This window comes from Mus caroli, unplaced genomic scaffold (genome assembly GCF_978045245.1).
Source record: "Mus caroli unplaced genomic scaffold, Mus_caroli_1 scaffold_3, whole genome shotgun sequence".
NCBI lineage: Eukaryota > Metazoa > Chordata > Mammalia > Rodentia > Muridae > Mus > Mus caroli.
This window is the reverse complement of record NW_028227258.1, coordinates 103,201,962-103,228,213: the sequence shown is the minus strand read 5'-3', so window position 1 is coordinate 103,228,213 and position 26,252 is coordinate 103,201,962. Positions and strand designations below refer to the sequence as shown.

The following is a 26,252-nucleotide window of genomic DNA, read 5'->3' as shown; positions in this document are numbered from 1 at the left end:
TGCTCTGTGATGTCAGGGGCTGTGCCTTATGCCTTCCATCACATCCTTAGTCCCTGGCCTCATGCCTGCATTCCAAGGATGTGGGTGTGTCTTCTTACTTTGGCCTTCTGAGCTCACTGAAAGGGCAGGGTGGAGGATGCGCCCCGAGGATTTCTCTTGAAGGAGAGGGGTTCACGGATTCATGAGAGGTGTATTACAGTTGGTGTACTGTCAGACAAGAGAGGAAGGTATTTGCAAGTGGAGGCAGGGGCGTGGCTGACAGGAAGCCCCTCAGCTGTGAAATCAGCAGGCTTTGAGGTACCTGTGGATAATTTGCTTACATTTATAAAAGGGCATGTCATTGCTAGATGACATAAGATGATGTGAACCCATTATTAGTGCAGCATTAAGTATTCATAGTGCCTCTCATGTAACTAGGCCCTTAATGGCAACAGCTACTTAATGTAAGGAAAACAAGTTTTCCGTTTTTAAAAGTATGAGCCAAGGAGGTACCATCAAGTATGCCAGTCAGTTTTCCATTGCTGTGACAGAATACTTAACCGAGGGAAGATTTATTTTGGATCATTATATTGTAGAGGTTTTACCCCATGGTTACTGGGTCTATAGTGGATATGAATAATCATGGAGGGGAGTATGTGGTATGCTGATGGAGGGCAGAAGGAGAAGAGGGGAGGGGGAAGGTAGAGAGACAGGGAGGAAGAAGGGAGAAAGAGGGGGAAGTCCACATTCTAACCACCTAACCGTGGGGTTGACTTTGTCACAGTATTTCAGTGCCATTGGAGTTCAGTGGTCTCTCTCTCTCTCTCTCTCACTCTCTCACTCTTTCTTTCAAATCTTTTTTTATTTATTTAATGTATACTGTCACTGTCTTCAGACACACCAGAAGAGGATATCAGATCCCTTTACAGATGGTTGTGAGTCACCATGTGGTTGCTGGGAATTGAACTCAGGACCTCTGGAAGAGCAGTCAGCGCTCTTAATCGCTGAGCCATCTCTCCAGCCCCCAGTGGTCATTTTCTTTAAGGGAACTCTGGTTCTCTTGGAATTGTTTCACATTCAGCTGAATTTTGAGTGTTTCCCTGCTTGAGTTAAAGTGATTTGAAAGCACTCTGCGAGTAAAACTTGGGAACAAAGCTTTGAGGATTAGGCAGCCCTCTGCTTGCATTAACATGATATATTATTGGTACATTTCTCTTGGTCACTAGGTTGCCCCCAATGATGAAGCTGTGGTGACATTGTTATGTGAATGGGCTGTAAGCTGCAAAAGGTCTGGTAAGCACAGGGCCATGGCTGTGGCGAAACTCTTGGAGAAAAGGCAAGCGGAGATTGAGGCAGAGGTGGGTCTGTTTTTCTTCTTTTATGCATGACATAGTTAAATATGCTGTGGTGAGAAGAGATATCTTCCTCTTTACCTTCATTCCATTAGCTTTCTTTGTCTTGAGAAAGGTGTGGGATATATCATCTTCTTAAGACTCATAGTAGGATCTAAGTAGACATGGATTTAACATTTAGATAAGAACAAAGAAAGCCAATTTTGTGAGACGGAGATTCATAAAACAGCAATAAATGTATGTAAACTTGTATATAGTGTAAACCAATTTTCTGACATTTTGAAGCCACCTCATGAATTAGTAGACTCTAATTTCTAGAGACAGGATTATGAGATCGTAGATATCAATTTGAATTATTATTTTGGGATTATGATTTAGTTCTAGATAGAATCATTAAAGCCTCAAAAACCCATAGCCAATATTTGTCAACGTTAGCTACTGTTGAAGGGGAATTTTCTAAATGAGCCTTCTTTTTTTGCTGTTTTTTGTTTTTTTAAGATTGGGCTTCTTTATGTCGCCCTGGCTGCCCAGGAACTTGCTCTGTAGACCAGGCTGGCCTCAACCTCAGAGTTCTCTACCTACCTCTGCCTCCCTAAAGTGCTGGAGTTAAAGGAGTGTGCCCCCACCCCCATCTTAAAGTGAACTTTCTTAATATAAATGTTAGCCTAGTGGCCACAGGGACAGTGTAATCTGTTGAGGACTGTGGCCTGCCTCACCTTGATGACTTTTGGCCTCCTATTCTGTTCTGCTTCTACTTTCTTCTCCTCTCTCCTCTACAGGACTCCCAGAGTGGGCTTTTAGAAGTGTAAACAGATCGTAGTTCCCCCTTCCTGAGGCAGACAGAGCTCCCTAAGGCCCACAGAATATCCCTTTGTTTGCCTTACCTGCCTGTCCTATAACATCTGGTACCTGTTGTCCTCTGGGCTACATTCTACCCCTAATCTCAGTTGTTTCGTTCCCTCACCACATACAACTTACTTTTATTTTTGGGCCTTGCTCTTGCTCTTCCTTCTGGATGGCAAACTCGGCTCCCGGTTTTCATGCCCAGTGTCTCCCTAGAGACACTTCTGTTTCATTAAGTGTCACTTCTCGTGGAGCATCCTAAGACAACATGTCATCTCCTAGGTGATGGTAAGTCTGTTATCACTTTGGGATCAGTGTCCACTCCTAGCAGCTCTTAGCATACCACTCAGGTTTGCTGGTTTTCCTCATTGCAGGACAAGTGAAAGTACATGATGTGCTTATTGTTTAATGTCTGCCTTCCCTTGTCAGAGAGTGAGCTTGACAGGAGTGACCTTGCCCATCATGGTTAGGGTTCTTTGTCTGGCCTCCTGGGTGGTGGCGTGAATGCATAAATGCCCACCTGGGTCTCGATGAGGCTGCTAGTAACTTCCTGTGGAGTTATGGGGAATGGAAGGGGAAGGACACTATCACAGATACCACCTTCTCTCCTGTTGGCAAAGCGGTGTTCCTCAAAAACAAGACATCACGTTGTTGTGATTGGAACGTGAAGAAACTGTGAAGGTTCGAGCAAATGCCACAGTACATTGTAGACAAGGAGAGCCTTGCAGGGTTGTCTTCTACATTTGAGAAGCAGGCTGTCCTGTGGTAACCATAGTGACCAACTAGACCTCACCAATTAAAGATGTATTTCTCACTAGTTTGTGGCTCTTTCTAGGTTTTTTCTTCATCTTAATACTAGTTTCCTTTTCTCTCTGTATTTCATAATGCATGCACGTACGTGCCTATGCATAGCCTTTTGGAGAGGTTCACATAGAGCTTGCTTTCCAAGCTGAAGTAAACCTATATCTAAAACATGTATTTCTTAGAGAGGGCTAAGATAATACTTTCTGTTATTATTGGAGTCATTAACACCTGACGTTTGCAAACAGGATAGATTGAATAACTGGTATTTTAATATAATATTCTTAGTAAATTCTGTGGTAATTAGAAGTTAAAATAACTTTTCTAGATGTGTCTTATGAACCACAGAGATTCATAGAGGCCCTAGGAAATGCTTTTGGTAGTGTGATGAATAAGCAAAATAATGTTTTTTTTGGAAGAATTGTTTGCTTTTTCAGTTTATACCTCCTAATACACATTCATAAAGACATCTTCCTGATACATTCACACAGCACACTGTAATCAGAGTCACAACCATGTGCCAGACAGTCTAGGAGAACAGGATTAGACACGAACTCAGGCTGTTCCTGGCAGTTTTGCATGGGAGTAAGGAATATTGTATGGTACTGTCTTAAATATTCAGCTGGGTCCTTTGTCAGTGCAGAATGTACTGTACAGTACAGGGCAGAAATGACTGCTCTTTGAAATCAAATGAATTGTTGGGAAGTGTTTTCCTCTACTAGAACTTACATTCATGTGCTTGGTTGGAGTCACCGAAGGAAAGGCCATACAGAGACTGCCCCACCTAGGGATCCATCCCATCTGTAGACACCAAACTCTGATCGACACTACTGCTGATGCCAAGAACTGCTTGCTGCTAGGAGCCTGGTATAGCTGTCCTCTGAGAGTCTATGCTGGCACCTGACTAATACAGATGCAGATACTCACAGCCAACCATCGGACTGAGTCCAGGGACCCCAGTGGAAGAGTTAGGGGTAGAACTGAAGGAGCTGAAGGGGATTGCAACCCATAGGAAGAACAACAATATCAACTAACTAGACCTCCAGAGCTCTCAGAAACTAAACCACCGACCAAAGAGTATACATGGATGGGTCCATGGCTCCAGCTACATATATATCAGAGGATTGTCTTATCTGGCATCAATGGGAGAGGGGAGGCCCTTGCTCCTGTGGAGGCTTGATGCCCCAGCATAGGGGGATGCTGGAGAGGTGAGGCAGGAGTGGGTGAGTGGGTGGATGGAGGTGCACCCTCAGGAGAGGCAAAGGGGAGGGAGAATGACATGGGGGGTTTGCAGAGGAGAGATTGGGAAGGAGGATGGCATTTGAAATGTACATAAATAAAATAACCAATAATAAAAAAACAGAAATTATATTCACTGTGATAAGTGGTCCTCACCTATTGGAAATCCCTGTTGCATATTTTGCCTATGAGGTCAGCTGTTTATAAGAGGTGGCTGATCATCACCTGAGGTAATTGTATGGGCACTCTGCTGACTCGCTGCTCTTGTGTGTTTTTATCCTATAGAGATGTGGGGAATCAGAAGTCCTAGATGAGAAAGAGTCAATTTCTTCAGCATCTCTTGCAGGATCCAGTTTGCCTGTTTTCCAGAATGTTTTGCTGAGGTTTTTAGATACACAGGCCCCAGCGCTGTGTAAGTAAAGAAGGTGTTTTGCTCGCTCCTCTCTCTCCCTCCCCCCATTCTCCCTTTATCATCTAAGCCTTCTCTTCTTTGCATCTTATCTAAAGTTCTTGGAACTGAAGATAAAAGGTTTTACTAAACAAATGTACTATATATTTTTTTCCAGTGGGTAAGTTTGTTATATTTACATCAGTGAAGTATTCAAAAACTTTAAAATATAAAAGTTAAGTATCTTCATTCCCTTATAGTTGGTGCACTAGTTTCTGTTTTTCTGTGTGTCTCACCCAAACGGAGGGATGCATGTCCTGTGATGTTTAAGTGTGCACTGTGATGATAATATTTTGCTTTCAGAGCTGCCTTCTAACCTTCTGATTTCTAACTGTTATACTTAAGGGCGTAGGGGAAGAAACAGCAATACTCTATCAACCTGTAGCGTACAGGGGCTGATGATGGTACGGGCCTGGTTTCACCATTCCCCTTGGGATGTCTTCATCTTCCTAAGCTGATGTCCTCTGACTTTGGTGTTGGGAAGTTGAGAGTCTATAGAATTAAGAACTACCCATTAGGGGTACGGAGAGTGGACATTTTTGAAAAGTTAAAGTGTGAGCAGTGTTAGATTGCTTACCATTGTTGTGAGATATTCAGATGAGAAAATAGAACAGCATCTTGGGGAATATCTAGAACAACACAAAAGTGGCTGGGTGAAGAGTGATGGGGGATGGGGAAGTTTGTGGAAAAGAGGTGAATAAGCACACTGGATATACTTGATTATGACTGTCTGGAGCCCGGCACTGGATCTTTGGGACAAGCAGGGGGAGGCTCTCCTTTAACTAACTGGAGGCCTAGTGATAAGCTTTGGGCAGTGGTTCTCAACCTTCTTCATGCTGCAGCCCTCTAATACAGGTCCTCATGGGTTGAGACCTACAGGTTGAGAGCCACTGGCCTTGGGGACAGCAAGTGTCGGGGAGATTCAAGTGGTTTGAATGTTGAAAACAGGAAGATGAGAAGGCAGAGGAGACTTCCCTGATAGCAGAAAGCCAGGTGCGGGAGGTGGCAGATGAGAATCATCTTGGATCATTGGGAGGTGCACATTTGTTCCAGATTTGCTGCCTCTGCTCATTTCCGTTGTCGTTGGGGGGAGAAATGTCTTCTATCCTTTGCTTCTTCTGGATCACACTTCCTGCCTGAGAGATTCTATCAGTTTCCCTGAGAAGGGGCTGCTTATTGTGAGAGAGGAGACTTACGCGTACAGTGTCGTCAGGGTACTGAGCACACAGGCTTTGGAATGAATTTGTTTGTTTTTTGGTTTTGTTTTGTTTTTTTTTGTTTTTTTTTTTTTTTTGGTTGATGTTTATGAAAGTGACCCTGCCAGGAATTTAGCTTTCTAGATTTTAGCCATGAAGTTTTCTAAACTTGTCCTGAAGGTTTAGAAATAAAGCTTTAGAATGTGGCTGCAATACTGAAAATCATAATGTGAGCTACAAAGATGGCTTATGAATTAAAGGAAAAAGATTCCTGAGCTGACGAACTACTGGCCTTGTGTCTGTTTTTATCTTCCTCCTTGTGTTTACACGGGTTAGCATCAGTTACTTTTCTCATTGCTGGGGTGAGATGCCTGAGAACGGACATTTAAGGCAAGGTTTATTTTCACCTGAGGGCACAGGCCAGCATGGTGGGGACATCATAGCTCCAGGTGCTTTTGAGTGAGGCAGCTGCTGCTCATCCTGCACTCTGGAGGCAGAGGGCGAATACTGAGAACTTAGCCAAATGAATGGTGCTACCCACATTTAGGGTCTTCCCACTCCATCGCAATCTGGAAACTCCCTCACATACATGCACAGAGCGTCTTTTTTTTTTTTTTTTTTTTTTTTTTATGATGGTTCTAAATCTTATCTAGTTTATAGTCAAGACTAGCCACAACAGGATTCCCCACACTGATCCTGCCCACTTCGTATTTAAATTGTTTTGTTATAAAAACTTACTTGAAATAGTGCACATAGACACCTGGGAGAGGCAGCCCTTTCAGTACAAAGACAGCCACAAATAGATTTAGTAATAAAAGAGAAGTTTAGCTGTGCTTTGGCTTGCGTTATGAGGTTGCACGGTGATTTATTTTCTAGGAAACCACTATCATTAAACTTGAAATTGCGTTTAGTATAAGGGGCCCACATATTTCAGTTAAAACTGTGCGATAAAAGCCTGTCCATCAAGGCTATTGAGAAGGCTCTGCAGTTAAGAGCACTCATTGTTTTTCAGAGGACCAGGTTTGGTTCTCAGCACTTGTTTTCAGTGGCTTGGCAGTCACCTGCAGCTCCAGCTCCAGCTCTGGGGCATCCTAAACCCTCTTCTCACCTGTGAGGGCACCCGCATACTCACACACTGAAAAGAAACTTAACCCAGCTGTCAGTGCTTGACACGTTAGTGCTGCAGCAAATGTTTGAGTAAAACTTAAAAAGTAAAGCTTGGCCGGGCGTGGTGGCACACCCCTTTAATCCCAGCACTTGGGAGGCAGAGGCAGGCGGATTTCTGAGTTTGAGGCCAGCCTGGTCTACAAAGCCCAGGACAGCCAGGGCTATACAGAGAAACCCCGTCTCAAACAAACAAACAAACAAATCCCCCTAAAACAACAACAAAAAAGTAAAGCTTACCAGTGTTTTCCTTTGACATATGTATGTATACCTGTATGTAATGAATTCTGTCTGCTCTCATTGTCTCAGTTAGGATTTCTGTTGCTTTAATGAAACACTGTGACCCAAAAGCTAGTTGGGAAGGAAATGGTTTGTCCGTCTTACACTTTCATATTGCTCTTCATTGCCAAAGGAAGTCAGGACAGGAATTTAAGGAGGGCAGAGACCTGGAGGCAGGAGCTGATGTAGAAGCCATGGAGGGGTGCTGCTTGCTGGCTTGCTTCACATGGACCAAGGACACTATTTAAAAAAATACCTTACAGATGTATCTTACGGAGGCATTTTTTTTTAATCGAGGCTCTTTCTTCTTTGATGACTCTAGCTTTGTGTCAAGTTGACATAAAACCAGTCAGAACTGACCCTTTGTCATCATGACACACAAACACATCACTATTAAGCCATAGCTCTTTCTTTCTTATCCCTAAGATCTCCAAAAGTTCCACAGTCTTTGTAAATACAAACACATTAAGATTTTAGCCCCTTTGAAATAGCCTGCCTCTTAAAATTTAAAGTCTCTTAACTGTGGGCTCCAGTAAAAGTTAAAAAAAATACTTTCTTACTTCAAGAAGGAAAAAACATCATGACTCAGTCATAATCAAACCGACTCCACCCAGTCAGTGTCAGGTCTTGATCTTCTGGGTTTCTCCAAAGAGCTTGGGTCACTTCTCCAGCTCTGCCTTCTGTAGTGCACACGGCTTTACTCTAAGCTCCAGCTGGCTCCATACTACTGCTGCTGCTCTTCTTGGTTATCCCATGGTACTGGCATTTCCAAAGTGCCGGGCACTTTCTCCAACAGTCTGTCATAGACTCTCTTCCTGGTGCCAAGACTCCACTTCTTTGCATGACCCCTTCAGTCCTGGGCCTTCAACTGCCACTGAGGCTGCACCTTCACCCATGGCCTCTCCTGGTGTCACAGTGCTAAGCATCAGCGATTCCCTGTGACTCCTCCATGCCTTCAAAACCAGCATGACCTGGGTGAATCTTACATATAACCAAGTCCAACTGCCAACACAAGATACAATTCTTGGCTGCTCCTGGAACACAGCTTTTTATGCCTTCAAGAAACACCTCCCAGATGATTTTACCTCAGTGATGCTGGTCTCTTCTTAACCTTACCTCTAATTTCTTAGTTCCAGCTAATCAGCATCAGTTGTCCCAGTAATGCAGAGGTTTCACTTCAGTGGTGCCAATCTCTTGTTAATTTTGGTTGACTCTTCAGCCCCAGCTGACAAGAATTACAGGATCTTAATTTAAAATAGCAAATAGTCCTGGTAGAGTCTTAAAATTTCCCTCTGAAATTTCACAAGCCAGGCCTCCATCTTCTGCACTGTTTTCAAATTGTTATCTTCCAAACGCCTACAGAACATCCTACTGAGCTCTCAATACTCAATGGCTCTTCTAGTCCAAAGTTCCAAAGTCCTTCCAAAATCCTCCCCTCCCCAAAGGGTCTATCACAGCAATATACCCCCTAGTCCTCATACCAACTTGTCTTAGTTAGGGTCTCTCTCTCTCTCTCTCTCTCTCTCTCTCTCTCTCTCTCTCTCTCTCCCTCCCTCCCTCCCTCCCTCTCTTCCTCCCTCTCCCTCCCTCCCTAAAAGATTTATTTATTTATTATATATAAGTACACTGTAGCTGTACTTAAGACACTCCAGGAGAGGTTGTCAGATCTCATTACAGATGGTTGTGAGTCACCATGTGGTTGCTGGGATTTGAACTCAGGACCTTTGGAAGAGCAGTCAGTGCTCTTAACCATTGAGCCATGTCTCCAGCCCCCCAGTTAGGGTTTCTGTTGCTGTGATAAAAACACCATGAACAAAAAGTAGGTTGGAGAGCAAAAGGTTCATTCAGCATACACACTGCTCTTCATCGACTTCTATTGCTCTTCATCACCAAATGAAGTCAGGCAGGAACTCAAGCAAGGCAGGGATCTGGAAGCAGGAGCTGATGCAGAAGCCATGGAGGGGTAGCACTTACTAACTTGCTTTACATGGCTTGCTCAGCTTGCTTTCTTATAGAACCCAGGATGACCAGCCTAGGAATGGCACCACCTATAATGGGCTGGGGCTTTCCCTGTTGATCACTAATTAAGAAAATGTCTTAGAGTGGGAACTTATGGAGGCATTTTCTCAATGGACACTTCTTTCTGATGACTCTGGCTGGTGTCAGGTTGACACAAAACCAGCCAGTTCACTTTACTGTCTCTCTCTCTCACCCCTGTCATCTTTTGTACTTTTCAAAAAGATATACTGAATTAAAAAATAGAAAAGGTAGTGAAAATGTACTTAGTCCTTGAATAGTTTTCTTTCTTTTACCATTTCTTTCTTTATTTAGGCCATTCAGAGAATTTCTAATTTAATTTGTTTCTCACCTAGCGGACCCCAACAGTGAATGCGAGAAGGTAGAGTTTGTGAACTTGGTGCTGCTCTTCTGCGAGTTTATCCGCCACGATGTCTTCTCCCATGATGCATATATGTGCACCCTCATCTCTCGAGGAGATTTATCAGTTACTGCCTCCACGGGGCTGCGGTCGCCAGCGGGAGAGAATTCAGATGAACACTATTCCAAGGATCATGATATGAAGATGGAGGTATATATAACCCCAGAGTGATAGCCATACCGGATCCGCCAAGTAAACGCCACGGGGGGAGTCAGTTTCAGATGGGCATTTTAGGGATGGAAAGGCAATTGGGTTTTAGATATTTCTCTCTCTACAACATTTATCTCCCCTCCACTCACAAAGGACATGCACAATATGTGTTCTAGAATTTTGTGTGTGGTGTAGTTAAGGAAAGGTTAGAACTGATTGAAGTTTTGTTTTTGTTTTGTTTTTCATGAGATTAAGGTGATATGCTTTTAGTTTTAGATGTGTGTAGCGTGCAATTTTCTTTTAATTCGGTGCTTCACAAGTGCACTTATTTTCACATCAAACTCCTTTGGCTATTGTTTTAAGGGCATATCTCCATATATATCTCCATATACTCATAAAGAGAAAGCCCTTGTTCTTAATAACACACACTTTCTTGGCAATACTTAGCTCCGTTTCTAAAACCGGGTAGAATTGCTCTTTGCAGCGATTTATGCTGTGGCTATGACTGTGATTTTCTGATAGGTGCTGACAGTGTAGACATTCTTCCAGATATTTAAGATTTCAAGATAAAAAGATTTAGGGAACGGTGAAAAACTGGAAAATGCTGAGAGTCTGTTGGGGCTCAAAATACAGGTTTATTTTGGTCGTTTAATATGATTTTACAGATACCCTCAGGACATGTTTAAAGTTATGGCTATATTTGTTCTTTTTAAATCATCACAATTTTCTTTTTTATTCTTAGATCTTTAGGCTTCTTGATTTTTAAAAATTATTATTACTGGAAATAGCCCAGTGAAATAAATCATGGCCAGTTTGTTGTAAATTATGAATCTTTCTGCTCTTCCTTTAAAACACCGTGAAAGTTAAAGCTTCGTTTACTCCAGGGGAAAGAATGTGATTCTTTAAAGCAATACACATCTTCGAGTTTCCTTTAAATTCTTTAAGCAAAATAGACAGGGGTAGCAAAAGATAGGATGTTGAAAACATCCGTGTTTCAGATTCCATGTCTGGAACTACGGCGTTCACAACATGGCTTTCTTTCTCTGGTGATTCCTAGGAGCACAGTGTTATGGCGCGCATGGGCCTTGGCTCAGGAACCACTCACATCTTTGATGATGTAGACAAGAGTGACTTTAAAAGTGACTTTGGTTCTGAGTTTCCAGTAGGTTCGACCTTTGATTCTCCTTCCCAGTTAACTCTTCCCACCCCTGCCTGTCTCCCTCTCTTCCCTGCTTGCCTCCTGTATTGGAATGACTCACACTTGTGCTGTCCCTGTCACCGTGACCTGTGGTTGTCACGTTATCCTCACTGTGGGGTTGTATTGCCTCCTCTGTAAAGTGTTACCCTCCCGTCCTAGCCGACTGGCTGTGACACTTTTATTTTGGGATCCAGCTGTCTAAGGAGTGTGGGAATGTCGTTCCACTGTGACAGTCTATGCATTGAGTTCCTAAAGAATAGCCTTATGGATAATTTATTTTCCTACTGTCTGAAAGTATAATGGGTTTTTTTCATGACTTTTGCTGTTGATCAAAGCATTGTTTGTACATCTTAAAGCATTTGTCTATGGCTTAATCTTACTGAGTATTGCTAGCGTGTATTTTTGGAGGAAATGTAATCCTTTGAGGATAACATTTTTAAATTCACTTACATGGCCAGTTCTCTGGTTGGCTTTGACCTTCCTCCCATGTGGTTTTCATTTTCCCATTTTCTCAAGGGGTGGGGGGGATGCTGGCAGATTTTTCTTTTTTATTATTTCATTTCGTGGACGTTCATAACATTTCTGCCTGTCTATTTCATCAGCTCTTTTGTGAGCCTTTTGTTTGAAGCTCTTGTATACGAGGCACTGTGGCTTGATGTTGCTTCCTTTATTTATGATGTTCAACATTTGTTTTACATGACATAGATTTTTTCTCCCATGCCTGGAGAATCCTGTGAGAACATCAACTCTTCCTTGAGCAGAAGACTGTCAGTCAATGGTGAGAAACTGCTAAAGAGAGAAAAACCAAGAGAATTAATTTTCCCATCAAATTACGACCTCCTCCGACACCTGCAGTATGCAACCCACTTTCCTATACCTCTGGTAAGACACGTTTCCGTCAGTGTGTACCATGATGATTTTATAAGGCCATCAGTGATTGGCTGTCAGATTATCCACTTGCTGTGCTTATTATAAGCTCATTAGTGAATGGCTGTCTGATTATCCTTGCACTCCTCTGTTTACACATAATGACAAGTGAGAACTACGTTTGCTGCTTTTGAAGGCTGTAATCAGGATTGTATAGGCAGTATACAGCTACAGTGTGAAAAGTTTCGGTGTGATATTAGTGACTAATAGATTTAATAGAGTTCCTTATCTTAATATCCTTGCGTCAAAAGGATTTGAGTCACTCAGTAATGTCTAAATGTTTTCTCTACTTTAATTTGAAAGTCATTTGCTGATTAGGTTTTACTTGCCCTGTTTTGACTGCCGGTACTTTTGACATTTAACACATGAATAAGAGTTTGGGGGCATAGGGCAGGTGGGATGGTTGTTTATAAATCACAAGTTCTTCTGACAGTGAAAGAAGCAGTTGGGTGAAAACCCCAGTGCCCACGAAAAGGGGAGCTTTCGACATCTGGGGTCCCCTCCATTCTCAAAGGAGTATTGGAGAGAAGGGTCATTGTCACAGGTGGATTGGATGATGACAGAGGGTGGGGTTGGGATGGGATGGACTTGGGCATGGTGGGCTAAGACCTGGGATAGCACAGGAAGCAAGCCTGGCAGGGAACTTAGTGCTGAAGGCTTTCGTAGTGAAGTGTTTATCCCAAAGAGAAATGATAATCTTTTACATATTAGTCATGGACATTGGGCTAAAAGCTGGGACATTTTTAATTCCCAGGTAAACTGTTTCCTGCATGCTATATTTTGGATACCATTAGAAGTTTTGGTCAGTGAGCTGAGTATTTTATTAGAGCTAAATATAGTTGTTATTTTGGAACATCCTCCAAAATGACTCAAACTCATGAAGTCCATGTTTTTTTTTTTTTTTGTCTTATACCAATTACAGACTCCTTTTTGTTTGTGTCCATGAACTAGGCCAAAGCTTTAGAAAATTCGTTCTTGTTCATCTCAGAGTAATTTTTTATGGTTCTCTGTGTCACCAGTGTTCAATACAACAGAATAATCTGGCAGTTCATTTGTGTTCGCAGAGAGGTTGAACTTACGTATCACAGATGTTTCTGACACATGCATGGGTTTGTTTTAAAATATGAAATGTAAAATAAAGGAACTTTAAAGCCCAGGGTTTATTCATGACTAATTCTACAATATTAGCTTCTTAGTTGTAATAAACATACCGTGGCATAATCATGTGAGACATTTTTAATAGTAGGGAGATGGGTCCAGGAAATCTGTACAATCTTTGTAGCTTTGTTATATACCAGAAAGCTCTCTGGAGAGCACAAAGCTTACCAAGCAAATATAAAGAGACCAAAGGGGAGGTAGAGCCTGAACAGTGAGTGCTGGAAGTTTTTGAGAGTTGCATGTGCTGGTCTGTGTAAGCAGTGTGCGCAGTCTGTCGTCTCTGTGTTTCTGGGATAAGAACAACATCAACAGGTACCAACAATCAGCTTTTCTGTTGATTTGATCACGTGACTGTGTGCACCTCCTTAGAGGAAAGAGCTTGATGATGTCCCTTGACAGTTGTTGTAGGATCTAATTTTTATTTCTATTCATTTTTGTGTGTGCTGATGTAAGGTATCTATTTGTGTGTGTGCACATGCAGATGTGTGCACCTGTGCACATACATAGTCACAGGAGCCAGGGGAGTATGTCCGGTTCTACCACTTTTTGTCTTCACTTTTGACACAGGTTCTCTACTGTAGCTAGAAGGCTGGTGTTGAGTAAGTTCCAGTGAACTTATCTTGGCTCCCTACAGTGCTGGGCACACAGGAGTGAGTGACAATTCCTAGCTTTTTATATGGATTTGGTATTGAAACTTGGGTTCTCATGATTGCCCAGAAAACCTGCTTACCCTCTAAGCCAGCTTTGGATCCAGTTTTAATTAGTTTTTGTCCTAATTTGCTGTGGCAGACACCATCATCAAAAGCATTGGGGAATCAAGGGTTTGTTTCACCTTATAGATTACAGCCCATAATGAAAGAGAAAGTCTTGCAGGAATTCATGCCAGGAACTGAAGCAGAGGCCTTAGCTGATTTGCATAGCCAGCTTTCATATACTCTCTAGGACTACCTGCCCAGGGGGGAGGTACTGCTCATGGTAGGTTTGCCCCTTCCTCAGTAATCACTCATTAAAAGAATGCTCATAGACTTGCCTATAGGCCAATCTGATGGGAACATTTTTCTCAATTGCTCGTCTTCTAAAATGAACCCAGCTTGTATCAAGTGTCCAAAAAACCTGAACAAGCATAGCTTTCCACTACTGATTTGTTTAGGGCCCCTTTCCTATTAGGCATAATTGATGATAAATGAAAAGGAAAAATAAAGGCTAATTAAACATTGACCTTACATTGAGAGTATTTTTCTCTTCTTATTAGGAGAAATCTGGCTGCCTGTTTTGCATAAGAAGAAGCAAATATAAGAATATGGCTAAAAATGTTCTGGTCTTTTGTTAGCCTCTATATTGCCTTTGTAACTAGAGACCAAGGAGGAGAGGATGAAGGGGTACTTAAGCAAAAATAATAATAGCCATGCATAAACTGTGTTGTGCCTGTTTTGATCTGCTCATCAGAAAATACCTTATTTAGGCCACCAACAAGCACAGGTTTTATTGTGCCTGTATCCTACCAACCTGTAACCTGGTGAGAATTTGTCCTCTCAGACTTGTCAATCTCATTGGCATTCCTGTTACTTTCTCTAGAAACTACTGTTAAAAGTTGCTTTTTAAAAAGGCGACAATTGGTCTTCTTTCAGTTATTTACTTCAGACTAAAAATATATTTGTGAACTTACACACAGGGCTTTGAAACACATTCTTCAAGTACAAAAACAACATATTCTTGGTGTCCAGGGGCACATTCATATTCTCTCTCTCCCTCATTCCTCTCTCCTTCTCTACCTCCCTCCTCCTGCACCCCTCGTGTGTGTGTGTGTGTGTGTGTGTGTGTGTGTGTGTGTGTATAACGTCTGGCTTGTATTCCTTTTATCTCAGCTGGTGTTACAGGCATTTGCTCCCACATTCATTGCAGGATCACTGTGTCTCATCACCACAGCTATTTCAATGGACTATTTACTAAAAGATTTATTTAATGTGTGTGCATGTGAGTTCCTGCCTGTATATATGTGTACCACGTGCATGCCTGGTGCCATCGGAGGTGAGACAAGGGTGTGGGAACCCAATTGGATCCTTTCTGTAAGTGGAGTTGAAAGCAGTTGGGAGCCTCCTGATGTGGGGGTGCTAGGGACCAAACCTGGGTCCTCTGCAAGAGTAGCAAGTGCTCTTAACCATTGAGCTATCTCTCTGGCCCATTTCTAACTGTTTTGTGTGGGTATTTGTAATACTGAAAATACACACAGAAGAGCTGGGTTTTGTAGCATATGTCTATAATCCCAGAACTCGGGAGGTAGAAGGAGGAAGATAAGGAGTTTGAGGTTATTTTTGGCTATATAGTGAGCTCAAGGCTATAGTGTACTATAGGAGATTCTGTCTCAAAGAAAGAAAACAGAGAACTAAACCCAAACACAAAGTCCATAATCTCATGTGTTAACCACTTTTCCTGTTGTTTTAGTAAGTCTTTTGTTTAAGGCCCTTCCTCGAAACCTATGTATTTACTGGCCGTTGAGAAGATCTGGTCAGCAATGGGGTGACTTGTACTTTGTACTGCAGATTCACTCTGGTTGGCCTTGTCTCTAGATCTGAGAGTCACCCATGTTTCTAGAATGGCCTAATGTATGAGTCCATGTGTCTATTTTAAGATTCTTTAGCTGATTTTTTAAATATACTTTTGATGTGGATTTTTTACTTCCAAAACAATTTCAGTAGTTAAAGTAATTTAGTAGTTTCCTTATATTGTTAAGAAAAATTCCCATGTATTTGCAAACACCTCTTAAAATTAATTAGGGATAAAGTATCACTTTATAGACTGGGATGGCCTGCAGTTCACTTTGTAGCCCCAGCTAGCCTCAAACTCATAATCTTTCTGCCTTAGCCCCCAGGATGCTGGAATTAACCAGTGTGACCTCCTGTCCTGGTTACTGTAAACCTTTCATAACAAAAAGTTGTTACTATGGTACCAAAAATTAGATATTAAAAATAGGAGTGTTGAATAGAGAACATTTAATACCTTTCAAGGCAATAGCTATAAATAAAAATGATGCAGGTATTTTGATGCTTTTATTTTTCTAGGTCGTGGAAGACCTTTAAGGTATCGCTGAAGGACTTCCTGTCAACTTAGATATAGATTATTTGATATATTTTCATCCAGAAAGTAAATGTTCCAGAAATTGAAGTGAATTTCTGAGTCTTTGCCATGGCTGTCCTCACTTTGATCATTCCAGTTGACCTTGGTTCAATGTGCTTCGTTAGGTAAAGAATGTCAGGAACTATGAGAGTGCACGGTTGGCTTGGATTGAGGAAAGGACTTCCTGCATGAGCCAGTCCCTGTTTGCTAGCTATTGGCGGCTCCTCTTCCCAAGCATCTTCTTCTACCTCAGCATCTTCTTTTATTTTTGAAAAATGAGACCAGCTTTATGGTCTAGTTGGGAAGAAGGACTAACGTGCAAAGCCTGCATTTTACACATCATTCTCACTTCTCAATCTTTCTTCCAGAGGCTTGGTCTTTTTAGGTGAGGCGAAAGTCTCGGTGACCTTTAGTCGAAATGCTTTTGACAGATGATAGTACAGGATTGGATCAAAACACAAATTAGACACCGCCAGCAGCAGTGTGGCCTCTTTGGCTTTGAAGAGTGCGATCCTAGTTGAGCAATCAGATATGACCTCTGTCTGGCTGAGGGTGTATGGGATCCTAACGGCGTGGTAGGGAACAAAGCATATGATGTAACTAGCTGTCACCAAGAGAATGTGGAGCAGAGCCGATTTCACACTCGGATAGTTTGTGTTGTCTCTATTTCTATAGAGTTGTCTGATTACAAGGAAGTTGGATATCAAAATGATGACTGAGAAATTTAAAAATATTGCCACACAGATGAAGTTTGTTAGCAAATGCCAGTTTCTTCCAAACTCCTTTTTAAACTCCATGCAACCTACATTTGACTTTTCTTTGATGTCCTTGATGGGAATCACCATGTTCGGCACCATGATCAGCAGAACCATGAGCCACACGACAGTTGATATCATTTTGGCAAACCCAGGTTCTTGTATTCGGTATATCTTGCAGCTGTGTATTAACTGAAGACAGCGATCAATGCTGACAAAGGCTAAGAAGATAATAGATAAGTACATATTGATGTAGATGAGGCAGGCTGTCACTTGGCAGTGGAATATCCTTAGCTTCCAGGGTGCCACACCCAAGTCAACAACGATTTTTACTGGTAATGCCAGGGTGAGCAGGAAATCAGCTGTAAGCAAATTAATTAAGTATATGCTGACACATCTGTGATTTGTGGTTTTCTGTATAAAAGCCCACGTGGCAAAACAACTTCCAATAATTCCAATGAGGAAAACTAAATAAAAAAAATAGGTAAATGGTTCCAGATCTCTGTAAACCGGACAGAACGTTGAACTGTTTGTCATCTTCAGGGAGAAGGTCAAGTTCAATAATTAAAAAAACAACAACAAAAAAAACCCAAAACAAAACAAAACAAAAAACCCTCAAGGCTCTGTTAAAAAAAAAGCATAAGAAAGATGTTAGTAACTAAAATCAGAAAATATTTCTTAGAATCACTTATACTCAAAAGCATCATCGTCTTTCTTGTTTTTTGGAAGAGTTTCACTGTGGAGTGGGAACATCCTAGATAATGAGAAGTCAGGCTCTCTACTGTCTGATTCCTACAACTTCCAGGAAATCCCATGTAAGTTTTCTTTTAGGAAGGGATGTTTATGACCTTGTGGTCTGTGTTGTGTAGCTCTCTGTTACTGTTTGAGGGAGACATTTCTTTGCGGAGGAGGTGAGTGACCAGAGGTTCTGGGAAGTGGAGAGAGGAAGGTCCTGTGGTTTTGTCTGAAAAAGATTTCAGTGTGGCTTTCTGCTTTTTTTTTTTATAGCCTTCGTTCATTATGCTGCAAGAACCTAGGCTGATGGTAGGAAAGAAAAGACAGCAAAGTGCATAAAGGTTTACACCGTTATCTTAGACGTGGGCCCTCTGTTTTGAATCTTGTTAGTATATTATTCAGTGAAAAGAATTGAAGGGTTAGACCCTAGTTCTGAATTGATGCCCTGGACCTCTGTCATCATGTAACAATTTATAACATTATAGACCCGTGAAGGCCGGTGTTGTGTCTGGTGAACACTTTAAATGAACATTAAAGATTCTATTTAACTGTCATATTTCATATTGAGTACCCATGTAATATTTTTTGTTACATTATACTTGCGGTGTTAATGAAAATACTTTCTTGTGTTTCTTTTTACTGTTTAAATTCATCTAGTAGAGAAACTTGTTGAACATAATGGCTGTACCTATTTTTATGAAAGTGCTTTTGAGTAGTTTTATGAAAGTGTCTTTTAAAAGCTTCTAGAACATGACCCTATATTTATTGGTTACAGTGTCTTCCAGAAAAGGGTCAATTCCATCTGTGTTAAAACATGTAACTTTACTGGACCTGGCAGAACTCATTTGTAATGCCAGCACTCAGGAGAAACACTAGTTTAAGACCACTCTTTGCTAAATTGCAATGTTAGCCTGGTATATACTTGAGACCTTGTTTCAATCCAAAACATAACAAAACAAAACAAAACAAAATCCCTTTCTAACTTGGACAGTAGAGAACAACCACAATTGAACCTGATCGTGGCCATAAGATCCCATCATGGTCCTTCCAGGTGGAGCACCCAGCTTGGCTTGTAAGCTCTAGTTAAACCACGCTTCCTCTGGAGTGGCCTGTTCCAACCCCTCTTCGTGTGTAGGGCCACAGTGGTACTTTGTGCTGTCCCTCTTGATGTGGCAACCCCTTTTCATATTAAACAATACTCTTTTGTTTTAAAGGCAGGGTCAAAAATACCACGGACAGAATGCAAATCTATATGGAATTTCCTGAAAAATCCAGACACCAGATCGTTATAGAATCTGGGCTTCTCAAGCTTTCACGTTTTATCAGTGTTCCGGGACACTGAAAGTTTACTGACAGTGGAATGGCTCGGCAGCCAGAAAATCCTTCTTACATCAAACAGCTTCTGAAGTCTTACTAAGCTTTAACTTTTCAAAATACTTACTGTAGGTCTCTTTAAATTTTTATGTATTGTTATCATGCACGTTCATGCTGTATGGCTGCGAGTGCGCTTCTGTGTGCATGTGGAGGTCAGTGGACAGCTCGTGGAGTCAGTTTTCTCCTTTCTGACTGCTGGGATGGAACTCAGGTCTACTTATGCCCCTAATTTACACATTCACTGGCTGAATGTGTTTCATGGCCCTGCTGTGTTTATCTTGGAGTGATGCAAGGTGTGAACTTAAGTGTCTTAAAGGTTACAAGCTCTTCCCTTTTCCCCAGAAGACTCAGGGTACTTGGGGGTCCACGGATATTGTTATTCTGTACTAACCTTAATGAAAATTGAAAAGCACTTACCATTTATGTTTGTTGACTACACATTTTCGTTTAAAGAAAAACATTTTTTGGTTTCCTGTTGGGTGGTTATTCTAATCTTCAGTCCACTTAAGCATGTGGTAGAGTTTTAGAAGCGTGGCACTTTAATGATAGATGTGTTCTTTATCAATGACTGTTTACCAGTTCTCAGATCAATTGAGGCTGCAAAGTGCTCCAGATTTCTGTAGCCTTTACCCTTCTCCCTTTTTCTGAGTCTTGTCTATTGACCTGTGGGCCTGAAGGAGACCCTTCATGTCTGAATGCCACTTCAGGCTTCTCTGACTTCCTTATAGGCGTTTCAGATGTTATATAGTGTCAGTAAAATAGTTATTTGTTTCTGTGAGGGCTGTATTGCCTGAATAATTATATGGTAAACTCTCATTTTATTGGTACAGATTATAGTAAAGAAAAATATTATAATAGCTTGTCAGGATTGGTATTCTCTGTAATTAGAACTGACCATCTGTGGCAGAGTGGAGTAACTTACAGTGGTTACAGTGTAACCACTCATTCAGTAGTGCTGAAGAGTTTGAATGCTGGGCACTTGCTTTTATTAAATTGTGCCTAGCATGCCAGGAAAAATAGTTTCTCCAAATCTTGCATATATTGACGAGAGGCAAAATTGTACCATAGTAGCATCCCATGCTCTCTGTCATAAATCTGAAATCTAAGAGCTTGATAAACATTGTGACAACAATATCCATACAAAGTAGGTGTGCTTGGCAGTACTCCAGCAAAATGAAGAACAGACTTTAAATATCTCTTTGGTCCTTTCTCATAGATGGCTTATTCCTTGGGGTGTAAAACTTAACTAAACTAAACGAAAACTTAGAAGGTTTTCCATGGGAGTCATTTTTGACATGTTTTGAAATTTGCTAATGTCGGACTGGTAGAGTAAAGTCTGGTTAAGATCTATCGGGGAGATATAACATGGCCTTGCTTATCATCAATCTAGCTAGAAAACAGTAGCTCCTTAACCTTGCCTGAGTTATTAGTCTAATTGGAACTGTAGTTTTTAAAAGACAGATGAGTCAAAAGAAAGCAGGAAGTGCTGTTAGAAGCCCACAGATCAGATCTAATTACAGTTTAGTAGTTGCCCTACCACCCCAAAGCCTTGGGACTTTTGACTCTTTCTCTTGCAACACTGAAAATCCTGACTTTGGTTTCTATGAGGAAAAAAAATGGAATGAGCTCATTGAAAAGGACGTACCTGGCTGTGTCTTCTCTGGCCTGAGAAGGCCTGGGTCCTGGCTGTCTTCTCTGGCCTAAGCAGGCCTGGGTCCAGGTTGTACTTGGCTGTGTCTTCTCTGGCCTGAGCAGGCCTGGGTCCTGGCTGTCTTCTCTGGCCCGAGTAGGCCCAGGTCCAGGTCTTCAGAGAATCAGGAGCTATTTAGTTACCCACAGTGACAGCAGTTCCATTTTGCAGGGTCGCCTGCTGAACTAAGAATTTCCTTTCCTTCTTGTGTGGTTTTAAAATGTTAGAGATTGACGTAGATGAAACTGTGGTTTGCAAATGGTCTAAACTGTATGAAAGTCTCCTGAGGAAGTTTTTGTAAGAAAACAATTTCATCTGTCTAAGTAACTCACATTTGTCAGTTACTGTTTTAGGAAAAAAATTTTTAAATTATCCATGATAACATCTTGCCTCATGTATCTTTTTTTTTTTAAATAAAAGTACCCCATACTGTTCTGTTTCATAATAGTTTTTTAAAAAAATAGTGTTAAAATCTTGAAACTGGTATTGTTTGTGAATTAAAGACAGTAAGGTACCTAAACAGATACTTTTTTAGTTACTGATACCAGCACTTCAGTGGTACAATTATTAAGTAATATTGTTGCAGCTTATATTTATACTAAGGTATTTGTTGATTGTAAAATAACACTACCACACTGTGGCTGGCAGACACCTGTAACCCCAGCATTTGGGAGGCTGAGGCAGGGTGATAGCCACAAATCTGAGGCAGCCTGGGCTCCATGGTGAATGTAAAACCAGTCTAGGCTATCTTGTGAGGCCATGTGGAAATTAACACAGTATAGAATCTGGTATGGTATAGTTACCTTTTTGTTGTTCATGATAGAAAAACATTTTTCTACAATTATTATTTTGTATGTATGCATGTGAGGGACATGTGTGTCAGAGCGTGTTTGTGGCGTTCATATGACAGTACTGAGGAATCAGTTCCCCTTCCACCATACAGTGTTATACTCAAGTTGTCAGGAATGGTGGCTAGCACCTTTCAATCCATTGAGCCAGCTTGACAGCTCCAGTTTAGAAACAAAATCTTGAAATAAAATAAAAGAACATCCTTAGAAGAACAGAGAGAAAACCGCTGTTCCCTTTCTTGGTTTATAGAATTAAGCTTTATTTCTGCGTTTACATGAACCACATAAATGTGACTGTACATGTGATTAGAGATTTTCCTTCACGGATATACTACATGTAATCCGGGGAGGTGGCACAGCAGGTTAAAGCACTTGCCATACAAGTCTGATAAACCAACTTCAATCCCTAGAGCGTGGAGAACGAGAGGAGAGACTCACTGTATGAACTTGGCCTTTGACTGGCACTTGTGTACCATGACACACACATATTCACACTCACATACACATAATCCTAATATTACACTTCTAAATGTTAAGGAACGAATGTCATCTGCTTTCCATGTTATGAGACTGAAAACAATCAGAAAGTATTTCTCGTCTTGACATAAACAGCTTGATAAGTTGGGGCATTTATTTAGCAGCTTGTACTTTATATTACATGATTATTCTCCTACAATAAAAACAATTTAAGTGGTGTTTAAATGGAGCCCAGCTCTGAAGTAGCATGCCTGACAGCTTGCTAGTCTGAAGAAGAAGTTTTGCCTCATTAGTGATTGATTTTGTTTTGTTTTGTTTATTTATTTATCTTTCATTCGTTAGACTGGATTCCCACTACCCACTGCCCCTTTCTTTTCGGAGTTACCAGAGATCAAAGCCTTGATGGTAGGTAAGGGCAAGGCTGGCTTTTATGAAAGTGAATATGACCTTCTAGCCCAAACAGATTTTGAAGAGTGATACTATGCTGGCACACACTTAATTTGTAACTGCCACACTGTGGCCTCTGTAGGAGAGACATTTGCATGAAATAAAGTGTGTGTCCATTAGAGAGGAAGAGAATTTAGGGGTGGAGATGAATAGACTTAGTGTGATATGAAGGAGAATGGGGAGAGAATGTTTCTGGTGAGGTTTTACTTCGTTTGGGATAAGCTTTTTAATCTTTCACTTTATTTTGAGCAGGCTTTTACCTGTTGGCTTCCTTGCTTTTTCCCTTTAGGTTTAGATGAACAAAGCCTGCCAGCAGCTAACTGTTGCTACAACTCGAGGGAGGACCACCATTTACGTGTGGGTTGTCAGATGTGAGCAAGCTGAAGTGCTCTGAATCTCTATCTCTGCACCTTCATTTCTAGGGCAGTGATAACTCATCTGTTTGGTTTTTGTGTGTGTGTGTGTTTATGAGATAGGATCTTGCCATATAAACCCACGGTGGACTCAGACTGACAGGAATCCTCCTACATGAGCCTCCCCACTGCTAAGATCACAGGTATGTGTCACCATGCCTGTTAGGAGCTGACTTGGTTATAGCAAAACTAAATTTTGTTTTCTTTCTTTCTTTTTTGTTTGTTTGTTTGTTTTGTTTTGTTTTGTTTTGTTTTGAGACATGGTCTCATTATACAGCCTGGCTGGCTTTAAGCTTCAGGTCCTCCTGCTGAGCACTGTGAATTTGGGATTACTGGTTTACCTGCATTCTCATCTAGAGGATAAGTTCTCACAGCTGGGTTGTTGGAAGAATACTTTCTCCTCCATTGCCGTTTTACTTAAAAAATTCTTAATTTTTGAGTATTTCATGCATGGGCACTGTATCTATATCATCTGAATCCCCCGGTCTCCCTGATGTAACTCCTCCTGTGTTCCCATGCATCTCCAATTCATGCCTTCTTCTTTAATAATTATTTGACACACACGTGTATCATCAGCCTAGCCCCGTGAACCCATCTGGTGTTGCTTGTAAATGTACATTTTAAAGCCGATTGCTTTGGATTAGAATTTGTCAGGAAGCTCACCCTCTGGGAACACCAAGATTTCCTTCTGAAGCAGTCACCAATGGCCGGTATTTCTTTATCTGTTGGGGGGGACTGGTGAGATTTTCCCCAGCCACACTGATATGGCAACTGGTAGTGTCACTGTGAGTACAGCTTCCTTGTCACATGTCAAGGACACCATCCCCCAGCAGATGTCCTGGGCCTCTGGTGTTTATAATCTCTCCACCTCCTTTTCTGAGATGCTGCTCCCTGGGCCTTAGCTTTGTGGTTGTGTCATAGAGGTATAAACTGGGGCTGCACACTCCACAGTCTGTTAACTCTTTGAATTTTGACCAATTGTGGATTTCTTTAATGAGCTCTCCCCCCCCCCTGCTGTGAGAAGAACCTTCTTTGATGGGGGATGCGTATGACATTTATCTCTGGAGATAAGGATGAGTATTTATCATAAAGTTAGGGATTATACTGCTTTATGAAAGTAGCAGTCATAGTAGGTTCTGCTCTGGAGTCCATGGCCTCACCACCAAGGCATAATCGCCTAGGTTTATAATACCATGCACCACGATTTCCCCCTATCGAGTTAGCTTTAAATCCCACTAGAAAGCTTTGTTTAAACTTCTCTAGGATACGAGTGTGACCACTTCACCCCGAGCGTGTTTTGCCCTGCTGGCCTAGCTGTGGTTTGTAGACATCACAGTAGCATAAGCCTGCTGATTGTGTTTTCCCTTGGCAGCTTGCTTAGCATCTTAGGATTCTTCAGCAACCCAGGTCAGGCCCAGCTCAGTTGCTGCAACCTGTTTCTTAAGTGTGGTGTCTCCAGTCATAGGGTCTTATGTTCAAGTTCTGGGAGGCATCCCAGGGCAAAGGCAATCACCTATATCGTTTGGGCATTTCTTTCCCTCTAACAGACAGCTAGAGGGGAGGTCTCCTTTGCCTGACCCTGGAGTTTTTGTTAGATACTCCATGGCTCCTGGGAAGAGCATTATCGCCCTAAATACTGTATGTGTATGCTATATGTGTGTGTATGTAAATACACACATATACACACACACATATGTATGCATTTTTAATTAGATATAAGATTGTTTCCTGTGGCTTTTTAAAAAGCATCCTTACTGTTACACGTCTCTAGTCCTTCCTGTTCTCTCTGTTTTATATATATATATACCTGTATGCCTACCTCCCTCTTTCAGTTTTTCCCTTCTTGGTTCCTACCCATATCCCCTCTAGACCTCTGAATATTAAGGTTTTTTACTGCACAAGTTTCATTTTAGTTGGCAGAAGCTCCTTCTGTCTCATTAAGGATAATTTTTTTCAGATTGTATTTTGGTATTGTTCCAGGAAGTTCATGTCATCACTAACCCACGATCTCAGAAACCCAAGTCGGAAGAAATAGGGTAAAGTTATCATGGCAACACTTGTAAAGATGATATTTCAGCTACTTCATGTACATTTTTATATATGCTGATTTTCCCTACAAAGTTAGGAAATATTTTGTGGTCCATTTCACTATCATTAAAAAATTAGTCAACACAGTTGGCAGATAATAGTATTTTTTTAAATTAAAAAAATAATATTTGGGGCAAATTTGTGAATCCTCTATCTGTGCCATTTCTGTTCCTCTCCTAATTCCTCCTAATTCCTCTTATCTTGTCTTCTTTTCCTTTCAAAGTCACAACCTTTTATTTTTAAAGTATCATTGTTACATATGTATATACAACCTATTGAGTCTGGCCTTGCTGGAGTGTGCACATGTCTAGATCTAACCACTTGGGATTGGACAACTTCTATGGGAGCGTGTCCCTGGGAGAAATTGATTCTTCCTTTCAGAGGCCATTGGACCTGTAGCTCTTCATTTAGGGGTGGGGCTTTATGGGGTTCCCTTGACTACACTTGGGTGTCAGCTGACAGCGTTAATTATGTTGGTTTTATGCAAACAACCATACTGTTTCGAGTTCATAGGTGCATTTCCCCAGTCATGTCTAGGTGATACAATCTAGCAGCAGGTCTCCTGGTCCTGTGGCTCCTATATTCCTTCTGCCCCACTCTTCCAAGGTGTTCACTGCAGATGTATCAGTTATGGCTAGGAATGCCAGGTCCTTATTCTTTGCATTTTGACCAGCTGTGGATCTGTGCAGTAGTCTCCATCTGTTGCAATAAGTGAATGGGCAAGCAAATATAAATAAATAAGTGAATTAGCAAATAGCTTCTGTAATGGACGGCTAGGAACTATACTTATCTGTGGGTTTAGGGGTATGCCTTTAGAATGCTGTTAGAAATTCTAATTGTTTAGGGAAATGATGGTAGTTTTCCCTTTAGTTTGTATGACCTTTGCAGACATGGGTAGTTGTTGGTCAGATTTATAATAGCAGGCATGAATTCCTTCCCACTGAGAGCACCTTAAGTTTCAACGATAGAAGTACTAACATCACACCATTGTGGATATGTTGCTGCTCCAGTCATTGCTGTGTTCTGTGCATTTTACAGCTAGGAAGGATTATGAATTACATCCTCTGGGGAGATGAGAGCCAATCTTAGGAAAGGAGGCTTCCAGGTCAGTTACTAGCAGGATCGCTGCAAGTCTTGTAT

The 26,252-nt window shown here is 41.4% G+C and overlaps 2 protein-coding genes across 12 annotated transcripts in view; one reads left to right on the top strand and one right to left on the bottom strand.

Moving 5' to 3' along the window:
• The window catches only part of Med12l (mediator complex subunit 12L), a 311,786-nt gene that overhangs the window by 74,362 nt on the left and 211,172 nt on the right, over nucleotides 1–26,252 (top strand). For 9 of the 11 annotated variants that reach the window (XR_015046737.1, XM_085835870.1, XM_085835868.1 and 6 more), the window contains 5 exons: nucleotides 1,206–1,337; nucleotides 4,500–4,626; nucleotides 9,674–9,888; nucleotides 10,946–11,050; nucleotides 11,792–11,968. Coding sequence is in view for 10 of the 11 variants with exons in the window: in XM_085835870.1 (XP_085691996.1) it covers nucleotides 1,206–1,337; nucleotides 4,500–4,626; nucleotides 9,674–9,888; nucleotides 10,946–11,050; nucleotides 11,792–11,968 (756 nt within the window). In the remaining variant the exon portion in view is untranslated. The remainder of the gene's footprint in view (nucleotides 1–1,205; nucleotides 1,338–4,499; nucleotides 4,627–9,673; nucleotides 9,889–10,945; nucleotides 11,051–11,791; nucleotides 11,969–26,252) is intronic. The other 2 variants (XM_085835872.1, XM_085835871.1) reach the window with 1 other exon arrangement.
• Nucleotides 16,230–21,005, bottom strand: Gpr171 (G protein-coupled receptor 171). Its single transcript, XM_029474967.2, has 2 exons — nucleotides 20,795–21,005; nucleotides 16,230–17,663 (listed from the first exon to the last, which is right to left on the bottom strand). Exon 2 carries the CDS (start codon nucleotides 17,575–17,577, stop codon nucleotides 16,618–16,620), a length of 960 nt encoding a protein of 319 aa, XP_029330827.1. The 5' UTR covers nucleotides 17,578–17,663; nucleotides 20,795–21,005; the 3' UTR covers nucleotides 16,230–16,617.